Below are 14,667 nucleotides of genomic sequence, written 5' to 3' on the forward strand. Positions count from 1 at the left end.
TCCTCTGCATCTGCAACGGTACTTTCTTCCTCCGAAGATGCGAGTCAAGTCTCTCTCTTCTGCACGGAAACATGGCGAGAAGGTAAGCAAAGTATTTGAGCCAGTTTGTCGACATTTCCATCTGCTTGCAAACTTGTATTTGCACTCAAAATAGACGTTGTGTTGTGTAAACAAGTCTGCCTGCTGTAACATATGGAGCAGTGGCACTCTTCTTGTTGGTGGTGGGGAGGGGGGGGAAAAAAGTTCAATTTTGATGTTTTTGTCGTTCCTCTTGCAAAATAAGTTTTGAATCGTTTCACAGCTGCAACCACAGTTGCTTTGTACAATGGGGACTTTGTGCGATGAGGGTCTGCTGGTGGTTAATAGTCATGGTTACACAACAAGAGAGGGCATAGTCAAAACATCACATTGCAAAATAGAGATGTTATGCAAAACACACACTCAAGAGATTTAACATTGTGTACTTGGTGACTAACACGCCCAGCTAAAAGCATTAACATTAATACTTAAAAAACAAAAATAACATTAGACAGTTGTTATTCTCATTTAAATCCTAATATTTAAAATGAACACAATATCTGCAAAGTTCCTAATATTTCACTAAGTCAAAATGAATAATTTATTATTTTGCAAAATTATTTTTTCTTTGTTGACATAAGTGCGGGAACCGCATGTCGACCTTGATTAAAATTAACTTAAAGTTAAAGTTAAGTAGAATATAATACATAGAAAGTACTTTATTGATCCCTGGGGGAAATTCAGTACCACAGTTCGCTCACAATAAACAATAAACACTTAGGTATTTTTCACATGTGCATAATATAAATACAGTCTATTATACAGCATTATTCACATGAGAATAATATAAATACAGTCTATTAGTGTTTTTCAACCACTGTGCCGTAGCACACTTGTGCCGTGAGATACAGTCTGGTGTGCCGTGGGAGTTTTTTTTTTTTTGATTGATCGATTGAAACTTTTATTAGTAGATTGCACAGTACAGTACATATTCCGTACAATTGACCACTAAATGGTAACACCCGAATAAGTTTTTAAACTTGTTTAAGTTAAGGTCCACATAATCAATTCATGGTAAATTATATAGATTATTATATAGAAACATAGATTTTTGCCAACCAGTAATTATAGTCTGCAAATGATGTGTTGTTGTTGATTGTCGGTGCTGTCGAGAGCTCGGCAGAGTAACCGTGTAATACTCTTCCATATCAGTAGGTGGCAGCAGGTAGCTAATTGCTTTGTAGATGTCAGAAACAGCGGGAGGCAGTGTGCAGGTAAAAATGTGTCTAATGCTTAAACCAAAAAAAAAACAAAAGGTGAGTGCCCCTAAGAAAAGGCATTGAAGCTCAGGGAAGGCTATGCAGAACAAAACTAAAACTGAACTAGTTACAAAGTAAACAAAAACAGAATGCTGGACGACAGCAAAGACTTACTGTGGAGCAAAGTACATCTGAACATGACATGACAGTCAACAATGTCCCCACAAAGAAGGATAAAAACAAATGAAATATTCTTGATTGCTAAAACAAAGTAGATGCGGGAAATATCGCTCAAAGGAAGACATGAAACTGCTCCAGGAAAATACCAAAAAAAGAGAAAAAGCCACCGAAATAAGAGCGCAAGACAAGAACTAAAACACTACACACAGGAAAACAGCAAAAAAACTCAAAATAAGTCATGACGTGATGTGACAGGTGGTGACAGTACACCTACTTTGAGACAAGAGCTATCTTGATGCATGCTTGGTTATGGTTTAAAGTCATATCCAACAATTGCGACAAAGACTTTCTACTGTCAACTGAGTTTAGTTTTTTAATGATTTCTGCTGGTGGTGTGCCTCCGGAATTTTTCTACGCAAAAAATGTGCCTTGGCTCAAAAAAGGTTGAAAAACACTGCTCTATTATACAGCATTATTCACATGTGAATAATATAAATACAGTCTATCTATCTGATAGTCACACACACACTAAGTGTGGTGAAATTACCCTTTGCATTTGACCCAATCCCTTGTTCCACCCCCTCGGAGGTGAGGGGAGCAGTGAGCAGCAGTGTTGGCCACGCTCGGGACTCATTCTGGTGATTTAACCCCCAATTTCAACCCTCGATGCTGAGTGCCAAGCAGGGGTCTCATTTTATAGTCTTTGGTATAACTCGGCCGGGGTTTGAACTCACGACCTACCGATCTCAGGGCGGACACTCTAACCACAAGGCCACTGAGCAAACGGCATCTTGTTAAAGTCATCTGCTGTGTTCCTCAGTCAAGGAGCCAACCAGGAGTTGTCGGAGGTGCTCAACGAACTCTGGCACTTGGACGTCAACCGCCTCAAACCGGGAACTGATTACATCATTTCTCCGCAGGTCAGTACTTGGAGAATACCAATGTTTGTTCTTGAGGGGACAAAAGGGGTGGAGAGTACACCACAGCTGACTTGGTGTAACGTAACAGTGGTCATCCCACGTGAAGCCCTGCGCACACCCAGGCTCAAACCCGTGACCAAACAACAAGTCAAGCATGCTAGTCAGTAGGCTAAAAAGCTGCAGGGTCCCAACTCACTGACCACAACAGCTCTTGAGGCAGTGCCCGCCCACAGAGTCAGCCGAAGCTGTTTATTGTGTGAATGCTCCAAAGGTTTTCTACAACAAAATTCATCTATTTATTTTTCAACTTCAACTTATTATTCGTCTTCTTCTCCAGATTTTGGCGAGCTCTACCATTCAAACCGTTCCAACTTCAAATTATTCAGCCTATTCGGGAATTGCGGGCTTTTCCCTTGACAAATTCCAAAAGTTCCCAGAATTCCAGGTTTTCCGGGACATTTTTCCCATTCAAAATGAATTGGCTTTTTTTTCAAACTATCACCATTTCCACATTTTTCAACATATTCAAACAATTCCACCATTCTAGAAATTCTAACTTTTTCCAAGTTCAAAAAAATTCCAGGATTTTCCAGAATTCCTGGTTTTACCAAAGCCCTATCTCCACCCTTTTTTTCTGATGACTACTCCTCCCACATTTTTCAACCCACTTCAACCGTTCCACCGTTAAAGCATTCCTCTTAATTAGTACCAAAAAAACAAAGTTGTTTTTTGAACTGGATAAATTTCCGGTTTTCCAGGAATTCCGTCATACCATTTCTCATTTCAACATGTTACCACTTCAACATTTCTCAATCGATTTGAAAAATTTCAACAACAACCATTTCAACTCATTCAGGACATTCACGTTTTTTACCATTTTCCAAAAAAATTCCACTTTCCCGAAATTCCAAAATTTCTGGGAAATTCTCATTTAAATCCACAGGACATTTTTCAAAGTTCCACAACTCCCACAATTTTAATCTGATTCAAACTGTTCCAACTTCAAAATATTCAGCCTGTTTGAGAATTCTGTGCTCCCTTTCAACAATTATAAAAAACATTCCAGGATTTCAGTTCAACTTCAGCATTGGAGCAATCACACGCAATTCCTTCAGGAATTGCCTCATCTAGTTTTTTGTTTGTTTGTTTGTTTGTTTTACATTTGCAGGTAAAAATAAGACGATGAGTAAGAAAGTCACGTTGACTAAGACGATAACACAAGTAACTGACATCTAAGTTAACGTATAAATACGAGACGAAAGTGTCGACAGAAACAAAAACCAATTATATTTAATTTTGTCTTGTTGATGGGTGGGACAAGTTTGGAATGAATCCAATCACAACTCTTTAACGGCGTGCATTGCTTGGATTTGAATGATGTCACATCCGGCTTACGTCCGGCTCATTGAATGTGCATGGTGGTCGAGCAATGTCAGTGGCCATTTAAAGTTAAGTTAAAGTACCAATGATTGTCACACACACACAAGGTGTGGTTAAATTACCCTCTGCATTTGACCTATCCCCTTAAAGTTAAAGTGCCAATGATTGTCACACACACACTAGGTGTGGTGAAATTATTCTCTGCATTTGACCCATCACCCTTGATCACCCCCTGGGAGGTGAGGGGAGCAGTGAGCAGCAGCGGTGGCCGCGCCCGGGAATCATTTTTGGTTATTTAACCCCCAATTTTAACCCTTGATGCTGAGTGCCAAGCAGGGAGGTTGTTCCACCCCCTGGGTGAAACAAGGGGAAAAATAATATTTGTTGACTGTGTCCTGGCTAGATTTTACCATAATATATCATTTACCATATTTTTCGAACTATAAGTCGCAGTTTTTTTTCATAGTTTGGCCGGGCTCCAGTGCAACTTATATATGTTTTTTTCCTTCTTTATTATGCATTTTCGGCAGGTGGGACTTATACTCCTGTGCGACTTATACTCCGAAAAATACTTTAGAAATGTTTTTTTTTTTATAATATGTATTTTTCCCCAAATATATTTAAAATAAACACACACATACACACATCAAAAATAATAAAAATTCACACTTAAGTCATGTCCTTGGGATTTCACTCAGTCCTGTTACCCTAACACATTACCCCCTCTGACAAAATGTGGAATAGCTTTGTTGTGCAATTCTTATTTTATTATATTTTACATATTTATTATATTCTATTATTTTTAGGTGTTATATTTTTACACTTTTTTCAAGATATAATTGATATTCAAGTATTTTATTCATCCTGCTGTTTGAAAATGTATATTTTACACTGTCTTTTTTATGTCCAGCACTTTTGGTCAACTGGGGTTGTTTTTAAATGTGCTACATAAATGATTAAACTGAACTGAACATTCCACAACTCACAGGAAGTTGCATCATTCACATCCTGTGCAGGGCATATGAAGAAATTCACCCGTATTTTTCTGTATATTGGATTATATGAAATAAAAATAGCAGCGCAGTCCTGTTATTTGTAACAGTCGCATAAATACCATGTGGCTATATTTCATGTATTTGCTATACAAAGTAAAAAGATAATCAAATACACATTTTGAGTTGTTCAACAGAGTATTGTCGGGTTTTGAGTTGAAAAAAGTTTTGAATTTTTGAGTCACAACAAGTAAATGGCACCGATTTGTGAAGTGGGCCCATTTCATGAATACAATTATGTCGTATAGTGTGGGGAACGTTGTGGGAGTAGCATTATATATTGACCACCAATGTTGTTATATCTTGACCACCAATGTTGTTGTCTCGTGTTTGTGTTGAAAATGAAGGGGCGGGCAGGCTATGTGGCCCAGGGCAGTAACTACGCCAGAGACAGAGCCAGGGCGCCACTCTTCACGTACGTCAATGAAGACAAGCTGAGGAGCATCGAAACTTATTCTCGTACGTTGAGTATCTTCTATTACGTTTAATGTTTCATTTACTAAGTGAAGAAAAAAAGCTTCGTCTTCCACCTGTGCAATGATGACTATACTGTTTGCTCGGTGGTACGAGAATACATTGGAAGTACAAAATCCAAAAGCACTATTGTAGGTATTTAGCTGATTTTGGAGGATTTGACATGATTGACATTCCACCTCCTGAAGGAGTGTCAGAGCAGAAAAGCAACCACTTTTTTACCCATTTTCCTGTTCTGTATAAAACAACATTAAAATGGAACAATGGGGACAAAGTACCGTATTTTTCGGACTATAAGTCGCAGTTTTTTTTCATAGTTTGGCCGGGGGTGCGACTTATACTCAGGAGCGACTTGTGTGTGAAATTAGTAACACATTAGCGTAAAATATCAAATAATATTATTTAGCTCATTCACGTAAGAGACTAGACGTATACGATTTCATGGGATTTAGCGATTAGGAGTGACAGATTGTTTGGTAAACGTATAGCATGTTCTATATGTTATAGTTATTTGAATGACTCTTACCATAATATGTTACGTTAACATACCAGTTGGTTATTTATGCCTCATATAACGTACACTTATTCAGCCTGTTGTTCACTATTCTTTATTTATTTTAAATTGCCTTTCAAATGTCTATTCTTGGTGTTGGGTTTATTAAATACATTTCCCCAAAAAATGCGACTTATACTCCAGTGCGACTTATATATGTTTTTTTCCTTCTTTATTATGCATTTTCGGCAGGTGCGACTTATACTCCGGTGCGACTTATACTCCGAAAAATACGGTAGAACCATCAGGTTTCCACCCTCCCAGGGGCGTAGCACCAAATTCTTCATAGACAAGACTCCTAAAAGGGCCCCCATCCCTAACGTCACCGCCCCAGACACCCACAATTGGGATGTTTATATGCACTAAAAACTAATTACAGTATTGCAGGGACTTAGTTGAAACCAGCTTTTAAAAACACAATTAGGTTCTTGGCATTTTATATAATGGGATTGACCTATCCAAAACATATCCAGATAAAGCCCTCGAAATAATTTGGATGTAAAATGTATTTTTTTTGTCTAAAAAAAAAAAAAAAAGTGCTAACAAATTAAAAATAAAATGACCAGAATATCAATTTAAAGGGCACATATTAGGGCTGGTAGATGTATAGAATATAGTCGATATATATCGCGGGTTTGTCTCTGTGCGATGTAGAAAATGACTATATCGTGATATTCCAGTATACGTTCTCACGCAGTTGCTTTTAGCTGCTGGCATTACACTACAGGCTCTTCCTCACTCTTTCTTGTCTCTCCTTCTCATAGATAGATAGATAGATAGATAGATAGTAGAGATGCGCGGATAGGCAATTATTTCATCCGCAACCGCATCACAAAAGTTGTCATCCACCCGCCATCCACCCGAACTAACATTTTATCAAATCCACACCCGCCCGTTGTTATATACGGTATCTAATATAGACGATGCAAGGCATTAGTGAGGTTAGAAAGCTTTTGCCTGTTAAAGAAAGGAGACTGATCCAATTTAGCAGAGACATTCAATGCGTGCCACGCATTAATATCTCTTGGCCACGCATTAGTGGCTAAGAGATATTAATGCGTGATATTATTTATCATTATTATAATATTATTGTCATTTCCATTAAGAAAGTGTTGACTATTGTTGCCAATGCCCTCAGATCAGGAGTGCGTTCCTCACACTTTGTGTGCGCAGTTGCAGCAAGCAGAACAAGGCTTTTAAGAAGTTAAAAAAATGTTTTAGAAAGACTAGGCCTATATTTTCGTTAGGTAAAAAAAATGTTCTGAATTTATTTCAATGAATATTAACTTGTTAACGTTATAATGCTCAAATAGGGACGAGGGCGGGGTGCACAGTGAAACAGTGAACAATTTTGCGACAAAGATGAACCTTTATTGATTGATCTGCAGCCATGACAAAATATCAGACAATCTCCATTGTCAACGACAGGCAGGAAAATAAAGATAAACACATAGCCTATGTTGTAGGCATAGGCATAGGCTCATACGTTTTTAAGTTGAAAAAAAAAAAAATGGGCCTCATAAGCCTTTGGCTGTCAATCACGCGCACAAACTTAAATTATACAATAACATATGTATGTCATCCCTATTTAAACAAAAATAAATTAAATAAATAATAATAATAAATTACCTGCAACTTATTGGCCAAGGCAAATAGCTGGTCTTTTTTCCCCTGGTCTTTAGTATTCCCTTTTTTAGTTTGTCGTGTACCACGTTTGCTGCCGGCTTTTTTTTGTGTGTGTTGTGTTGTGGTGTGCTGCAGTGCCTGATGAATAATTGACTGTTTCAAAGAGTGCTGCTCGTTTTTCGTATGTGGGTAACAACATTTAACTATGTATATATATTTCCGAATTGGTTCAACTGCCACCCGCCCGATCTATTTAAAATCTATTTTTTTCGTCATGTCACCCGCCCGACCCGCGGATTATCCGCGGACTCTGCGGTTGTGTCCGCAAACCGCGCATCTCTAATAGATAGTACTTTATTGATTCCTTCAGGAGAGTTCCCTCAGAAAAATTAAAATTCCAGCAGCAGTATACAGAATTGAGATCGAATTTAAAAAGTAAAAAGTAAATAATGTGGGTATAAATGGAAACAAAATAGAAAAATATTACAATAAAATACAAATAAAAAGCATCAATGAGAATACTAATATAACAGTAAAATAAGAATATAACAAGAGAAACTAGACAGTAGTGACCATGTTATGAAAAAGTATTGTACTGTTATTGTTTTGCATCCCCTGTCATCCTAGTACCCTCCCTCCCCCCTAGAGAGGAGTTGTACAGTCTAATGGCGTGTGGGACAAAGGAGTTTTTGAGTCTATTAGTCCTGCACTTGGGATGAAGCAGTCTAGCACTGAACAGGCTCCTCTGGCTACTGACAACGGTATGCAGAGGGTGACTGGTATCATCCAGGATGCTCACTAGTTTTTCCACAGTCCTCTTCTCTGCCACCGTCACCAGTGAGTCCAGTTTTATTCCGATCGTAGAACCGGCCCGCCTGATCAGTTTCTCCAGTCTGGAAATGTCCTTCTTAGATGTACTGCCCCCCCCCCCCCCAAATACAGACATAAAACATAAACATACGCGTGCAATGTCATACACTCTCGCAGAGCAGAGAGGTAGCGGCTAGGGCTGGGATCGGCAGTTCTTTTGACTGTACTGAATCACTAGAATCAGTTCCTTAAATTGAGTCGTTCAAAAAATTCGTTCACCGAATCCCCCCCCCCCCCCCCCAAAAAAAAGAAAAAGTACAGTGCAGACATTCGCGGGAGAAGCAGCAAATAGGGTGAACGCGAGTCCCTACACAGCTCTGTGCATGCAGTACACCAGGCAGTGAGTGACACAGTCAGCACAGTTCAGTACGTGAACCTGAATCACTTCTGCAGCAGCAGTTCTGTGTGCAGGTCGGCGAATCATGAGTCAGTCAGTAACAGCTTCCCCAGCGGCAGATCTCGGTGTGTGTCAGTTCGCGAACGACACAAGCCCTCAGCACCCAATGAACGACGCGCACAGTGACTGAACGAGAGCCTCAATGTAACGTCCTCCTCCGCGACACAGTCAGTTCTCTGTGTCAGTAGGTTCGCAAGTCCTGATTCTGTCGTTCACTGAGTGATTCATGTCGTTAATCCGCGGTGAACGAATCGTTCGCTCAGTCCCTCCCCCCGCCCCCATGATGAGTAGCTGGCTGCGTCGTTCGCCGACGTCGAGGGTTCAGTGAGTCACAGAATGCACCAGTTCCACTCATACCCGCATGGTCGCGGCGGAGCTCAACTGAACTGAGAAAGGAACGAAACAGTTCATGAAGTGATTCGGTTCAGTACGTTCACTCAAAAGATTCGTTCGTTCGAACGACACAACATTAGTAGCGGCATGGGTAACGTTAGCTGTGATGCTAGCGAAGTGGTGCGAGTGGTAATATGAGAGAAAGAAGGTGCGAATCTGGTAACAAATGAAGGAAGAATTAATTCGGGGTCCATCGTCTGGCGGTGGTTTGGCTTCAAGCGGAAAGATGTCGAACAGACAACCGTAATATGTCAAGTATGCGGCAAAAGCGTTGCTACAAAAAGTAGCAGCACTGCTAATGTGTAGCATCATTTGAAAAGTCACCCGCTAGAGAACGAAGAGTGTTTGAAACTCCGCATGTCAACATCTTCGTTCGGTGCCACAGCCAACAAAATGCGGAAGCAACTATTTCCACATCAACACCGTATGAAAAAAATATTCAACAACAGGAGATAACGTCCGCAGGAACCTACCACATAGCGAAGGACATACACTATTTGATTTCCTATTATACAGCTAATTTTTATATGAGTTGTTGAAATATCTTGTGTGACATCATGCACAAAAGTGCACTTTATTTGTTTTAAACTATTGTAGTGGCGTTCTGTACAAAAAGTGCACTTTAATTTAGTGTTGTTTTGATATGTCATCTTAGTGACATCATGCACAAAAGTGCACTCATAGCTTGTTTTAAAATGTCTCTGACAATCTTGCACTTTCTGTTTTGAAATGACATGAATGTTTGTGCCACTGCTTAATAACTGTTTAATAAATACACTTTTGGTCAATTGACTTAGTTGTGGTTTCCCTCTCTGCATGAAAGTTTAAAATGAGCATATATTAATGCAGTATGAAGAAGAATGTTTTAATGTAGACACATAGAATCATCATACTGCTGTGATTATATGCATCAAGTGTTCATTCAAGGCTCAGGCAAAATATCGAGATATATATCCATACTTGCCAACCCTCCCGGATTTTCCGGGAGACTCCCGATATTCAGCGCATCTCCCGAAAACCTCCCGGGACAAATTTTCTCCCGAAAATCTCCCGAAATTCAGGCGTAGCTGGAGGCCACGCCCCCTCCAGCTCGGACCTGAGTGACGTGTTGACAGCCTGTTCACACGTCCGCTTTCCCACAATATAAACAGCTAATGATCGAGGGCGAGTTCTTGGTTTCTTATGTGGGTTTATTGTTAGGCAGTTTCATTAACGTCCTCCCAGCGCGGTAACACACAACAACAGCAGTCAAGTTTTCGTCTACCGTAAAGCAGTTCGTCTGCCGTAAACAGCAATGTTGTGACACTTTTAAACAGGACAATACTGCCATCTACTGTACATGCATATGTGACCCACCCATAATGTGTCACATTTTTGTGTTGATTTATTCATTTTATTTTGTGGTTTGAATTCGTTTTTGGAGCTGTCATTACACCCATCCATCCATCCATTTTCTACCGCTTATTCCCTTCGGGGTCGCGGGGGACGCTGGAGCCTATCTCAGCTACAATCGGGCGGAAGGCGGGGTCTGTCATTACACATTTATCAGTATTCACATTGGTCAGTAGGGGGCAGTAGGGCGTTTCTTCCCAATTGAATGCTATCACCTGCAGACCGGAAGTGTCTTGTCATTGTGATGAGCGCAACCAGTCTGTGAACAATTGAAACGTCCTGTGTGCTTTTTCCTCCTGTATAACAGGTTAGTTTTGGTAAATCAACTCACTGAATAATATCCATGTGATCTTTATAAGTTTAAGTACACATTCTGATGGTGGAGCCTAACTCTAAAGTGTTTGTGAGTTGTAGTTTGTATTTGTGAATGAATCCAGTGCACAGCTGCAGTAATCAATACAAAAAGGCGAGACGTGAGTGCGAAATGTTTATATAGGAATTTCTGATCCTAATTCAGACTCCCAAATTAGAGCTCCCGTTTTCTTATTGATTTTATAATGTATATTTGTATAATGTGTGTGTTCTGAAATAGTGACAGAGAATAAAACAAGGATGGACAATTCAACAATGAGTGGATGAGTGTTATGTGTGTGTATATGAGTAAACAAATGAAGTATTTCTTTTATTTATATATATATATATATATATATATATATATATATATATGTAATAAAATATATATATATATATATATATATATATATATATATATATATATATATATATATATATATATATATATATATATATATAGGTAGAATTCACTGAAAGTCAAGTATTTCTTATATATATATATATATATATATATATATATATATATATATATATCTTAACCACGCCCCCAACCACGCCCCCCGCCCAACCCCCCACCTCCCGAAATCGGAGGTCTCAAGGTTGGCAAGTATGTATATATCGTGTATCGTGACATGGACTAAAAATATCGAGATATTAATAAAAGGCCATATCGCCCAGCCCTAGCACCTAGCAAAACCAACTTTTCTAAAACTAATTACAGTATTGCAGGGACTTAGTTGAAACCGGCTTTTAAAAACACAATTAGGTTTTTGGCTTTTTATAAATGAGATCTAAAACATTTCCGGATAAACCCCTCTAAATAATTTGGATTTGAATTTTTTTTTTTTGTCTTTAAAAAAAAAAAAAAGTGCTAACAACATTACAAACAGCAGAGAGTCTGCAATTTACCGCATTCCTGACAAAGTAACAGTAACAGAGGGGGAGACACTGTGTAATAAGACCCGGTCATAACCAAAGACGTGCCATATCGAAGTCCTGATCTGTGTAAAAAGGCTGTAATGAGAATCTGAGATCCGTGGACTTACTAGAACAAGTAACTGTGAGCACGTTTGCTTTATCCTTGATGCAGATTTCATCAACCTGCTGGACAACTACGAGATGTCGACCGGCGTGTCAGAGAAGGTGACGTCAGAGGAGTTCGAGGAGAACCACAAGTTTCTGGACGCCATTCTGGAGACAGAAGTTATGAAGGTGACAACACAAATTGTGTGACAGTAGACGGGCGATCAGGAACCATGTTGTTTTGTGCACCGCCAGCGTGCTCACCAGTATCTGATCCAGAAGAGACAGTCTCCACCAGACCTTACGCACTTCAAGAGACAGCTCTACGACATCTGGTTCAGATTGTACCACCGAGACAGGAGCGGAGGGTGAGCTGTTTTTGTTCCAGTCACCACCAGGGGAAGCTGAAGGCCTTAGCTTTAAAAACCAAATCTTAGCTGTAAAGGAAAAGTTTATTGGATATTTATTTACTAGTGCAAGAAATGTGTGATAATTGAGTGCACTTGCTTTCATCAGAGAGGATTCTTGCGGGTTCGAGCACGTGTTTGTTGGGGAAACCAAGTACGGCCAGGAGATGATGGGTCTTCACAACTGGGTGCAGTTCTACCTGCAGGAGAAGCGCGACCACATCGACTACAAAGGCTACAAAGCAAGAGACAAAAAAAACACAGTGAGACAAACACAAGGACGTAAAGACTCTTTGCCACGCCTTTACTTCACCATCTTTTACAGCCCGACGAGGACGACCACGTCCTCAACCTGCAGTTCAGCTGGAAGGGTTTGGTCAAGCCCATCGGCGGCTCCTTCATCGGTGTTAGCCCCGAGTTCGAGGTTGCTCTCTTCACCGTCATCTTCCTCGCGTCCACGGAGAAGCGGATGTCGGTGCTGGTCAAAGTGGACGAGTACACGCTAGAGCTGGTGGTCTATCGCCACGGGCGCTCCATCGGCACGTCCTACCCCAAACTCCTCAGCAGCAACAACCAGGATTTGTAAACGAGCCACAGCGTCTCAAATCACAGTTGTTAAGTACAAGACAACCGTATGTTGTATTTACTCATACTTTAAAGAATATAAAACAAATACCCGTATTTTTCAGAGTATAAGTCGCACCGGAGTATAAGTCGCACCTGCCGAAAATGCATAATAAAGAAGGGGAAAAACATGTATAAGTCGCATTTTTGGGGGAAATTTATTTGATAAAAGCCAACACCAAGAATAGACATTTGAAAGGCAATTTAAAATAAATAAAGAATAGTGAACAACAGGCTGAATAAGTGTACGTTATATGAGGCATAAATAACCAACTGAGAACGTGCCTGGTATGTTAACGTAACATATTATGGTAAGAGTCATTCAAATAACTATAACATATAGAACATGCTATACGTTTACCAAACAATCTGTCACTCCTAATCGTTAAATCCCATGACATCTTATACGTCTAGTCTCTTACGTGAATGAGCTAAATAATATTATTTGATGTTTTACGATAATGTGTTAATAATTTCACACATAAGTCGCTCCTGAGTATAAGTCGCACCCCCGGCCAAACTATGAAAAAAACTGCGACTTATAGTCCGAATAATACGGTAATAATTATTGTATTTTTCTTTCTTTCACAAAGTTGCAACATTTTAAGACATTTATTTCCAACAACAAAGCAACTGCACGTGATTGACCCAAATTGTTATCAGAAGTCTTATTTGTTTTTTGTTCATTACATTTCTGTCGTATACAGTCCAGAAATACTATTAAATACATGTCAAATGGTCTTTTTTACCCCCCAAACAACTAACCCACAAAATGATATGTATAATAAATAAGTAAAAATGATCAACTAGGGAAAAAAGAAACATGCATCAGTCAAATAAGTACAGGCAAATACTGACAGGAAGCCACAGACAACTGCACTCCTGAAGGTCCCCAACACGGTGCAGCAATAAACAAAAGCAGAAAAAAGGCTTTTTTTACATATTTTAGGAAATCACCCCAAACCTCCTGAAGCTTCACAGAACAACCGGTCAATGTCAGCCTAAATTTCTCCAAATTAAGGAAAATAAAGAATATCTCTAATCCAGCGGGTGTGGCAGGGAGGCGCTGCAGCCTTCCAATTTAGAACAATGAGTCTGTCTTCTTACGAAGTAGTAAATGCTACAAAGTTTTTTGGGATTGGCTAAGAGAAGATGATATAGTCCACTTAGAGGATTCAATTTGATCTTTTCACCATTTACCAAAGACAAAGTTTTAAAAATGTCAGTCCAATAACTGCACAGGGATGGGCAAAGCCAAAACATATGTATTAGGTGGAGACTGTTGACATCGGTCACATAATACCGATAAATCGTCATACATCTTAGCCAGCCGGACCTTAGTATAAGTACGATGTAAGGCTGTGTCTAGCACAAACAGAAGACTTTGAACTCGACTTAAAATTTCTATCCAGCTCTCCTCAGATAGGGTTACTCCTAAGTCACGCTCCCAAAGTGACTTAATTGAATACAGAGATTCAAGGCGTAAGTGAAATGTATCCTTTTAAAGTTGGAAGTGGTGTCTAAAAGCATCTAAAACAGTGTTAGTCGGTAAGTTTGGAAACCTGGGAAAAGTATTACAAACAAAGCTGCGGTTCTGTAGATATCTAAAAAAGTGTTGATTAGGGAGTGAACATTTATCACAAAAGTGCTGGAAAGAGGGAAAGGTGTTGTCAATGTATTAATCTTTAATGTTGTTGATCCCCAGACTTGACCATCTTAAAAAGGCACTATCTACAAGAGAGGGA

The 14,667-nt window shown here is 39.5% G+C and overlaps 1 protein-coding gene and 1 long non-coding RNA gene across 2 annotated transcripts; one reads left to right on the top strand and one right to left on the bottom strand.

Annotated features, from left to right (window-relative positions):
* Positions 1–18: 18 nt before the first annotated feature.
* LOC133618513 (uridylate-specific endoribonuclease C) lies at positions 19–13,235 on the top strand. Its single transcript, XM_061978958.2, has 7 exons — positions 19–82; positions 2,278–2,377; positions 5,157–5,268; positions 11,959–12,080; positions 12,147–12,259; positions 12,408–12,561; positions 12,624–13,235. Exons 1-7 carry the CDS (start codon positions 72–74, stop codon positions 12,882–12,884), a joined length of 873 nt encoding a protein of 290 aa, XP_061834942.1. The 5' UTR covers positions 19–71; the 3' UTR covers positions 12,885–13,235.
* On the bottom strand, positions 11,826–12,880 carry LOC140679579 (uncharacterized). Its single transcript, XR_012050992.1, has 4 exons — positions 12,612–12,880; positions 12,399–12,533; positions 12,156–12,328; positions 11,826–12,059 (listed from the first exon to the last, which is right to left on the bottom strand). It is a non-coding gene; the product is annotated as an uncharacterized lncRNA (long non-coding RNA).
* Positions 13,236–14,667: the final 1,432 nt, after the last annotated feature.

This window comes from Nerophis lumbriciformis, linkage group LG19 (assembly GCF_033978685.3).
Source record: "Nerophis lumbriciformis linkage group LG19, RoL_Nlum_v2.1, whole genome shotgun sequence".
In the NCBI taxonomy this organism is placed as follows: Eukaryota; Metazoa; Chordata; class Actinopteri; order Syngnathiformes; family Syngnathidae; genus Nerophis; species Nerophis lumbriciformis.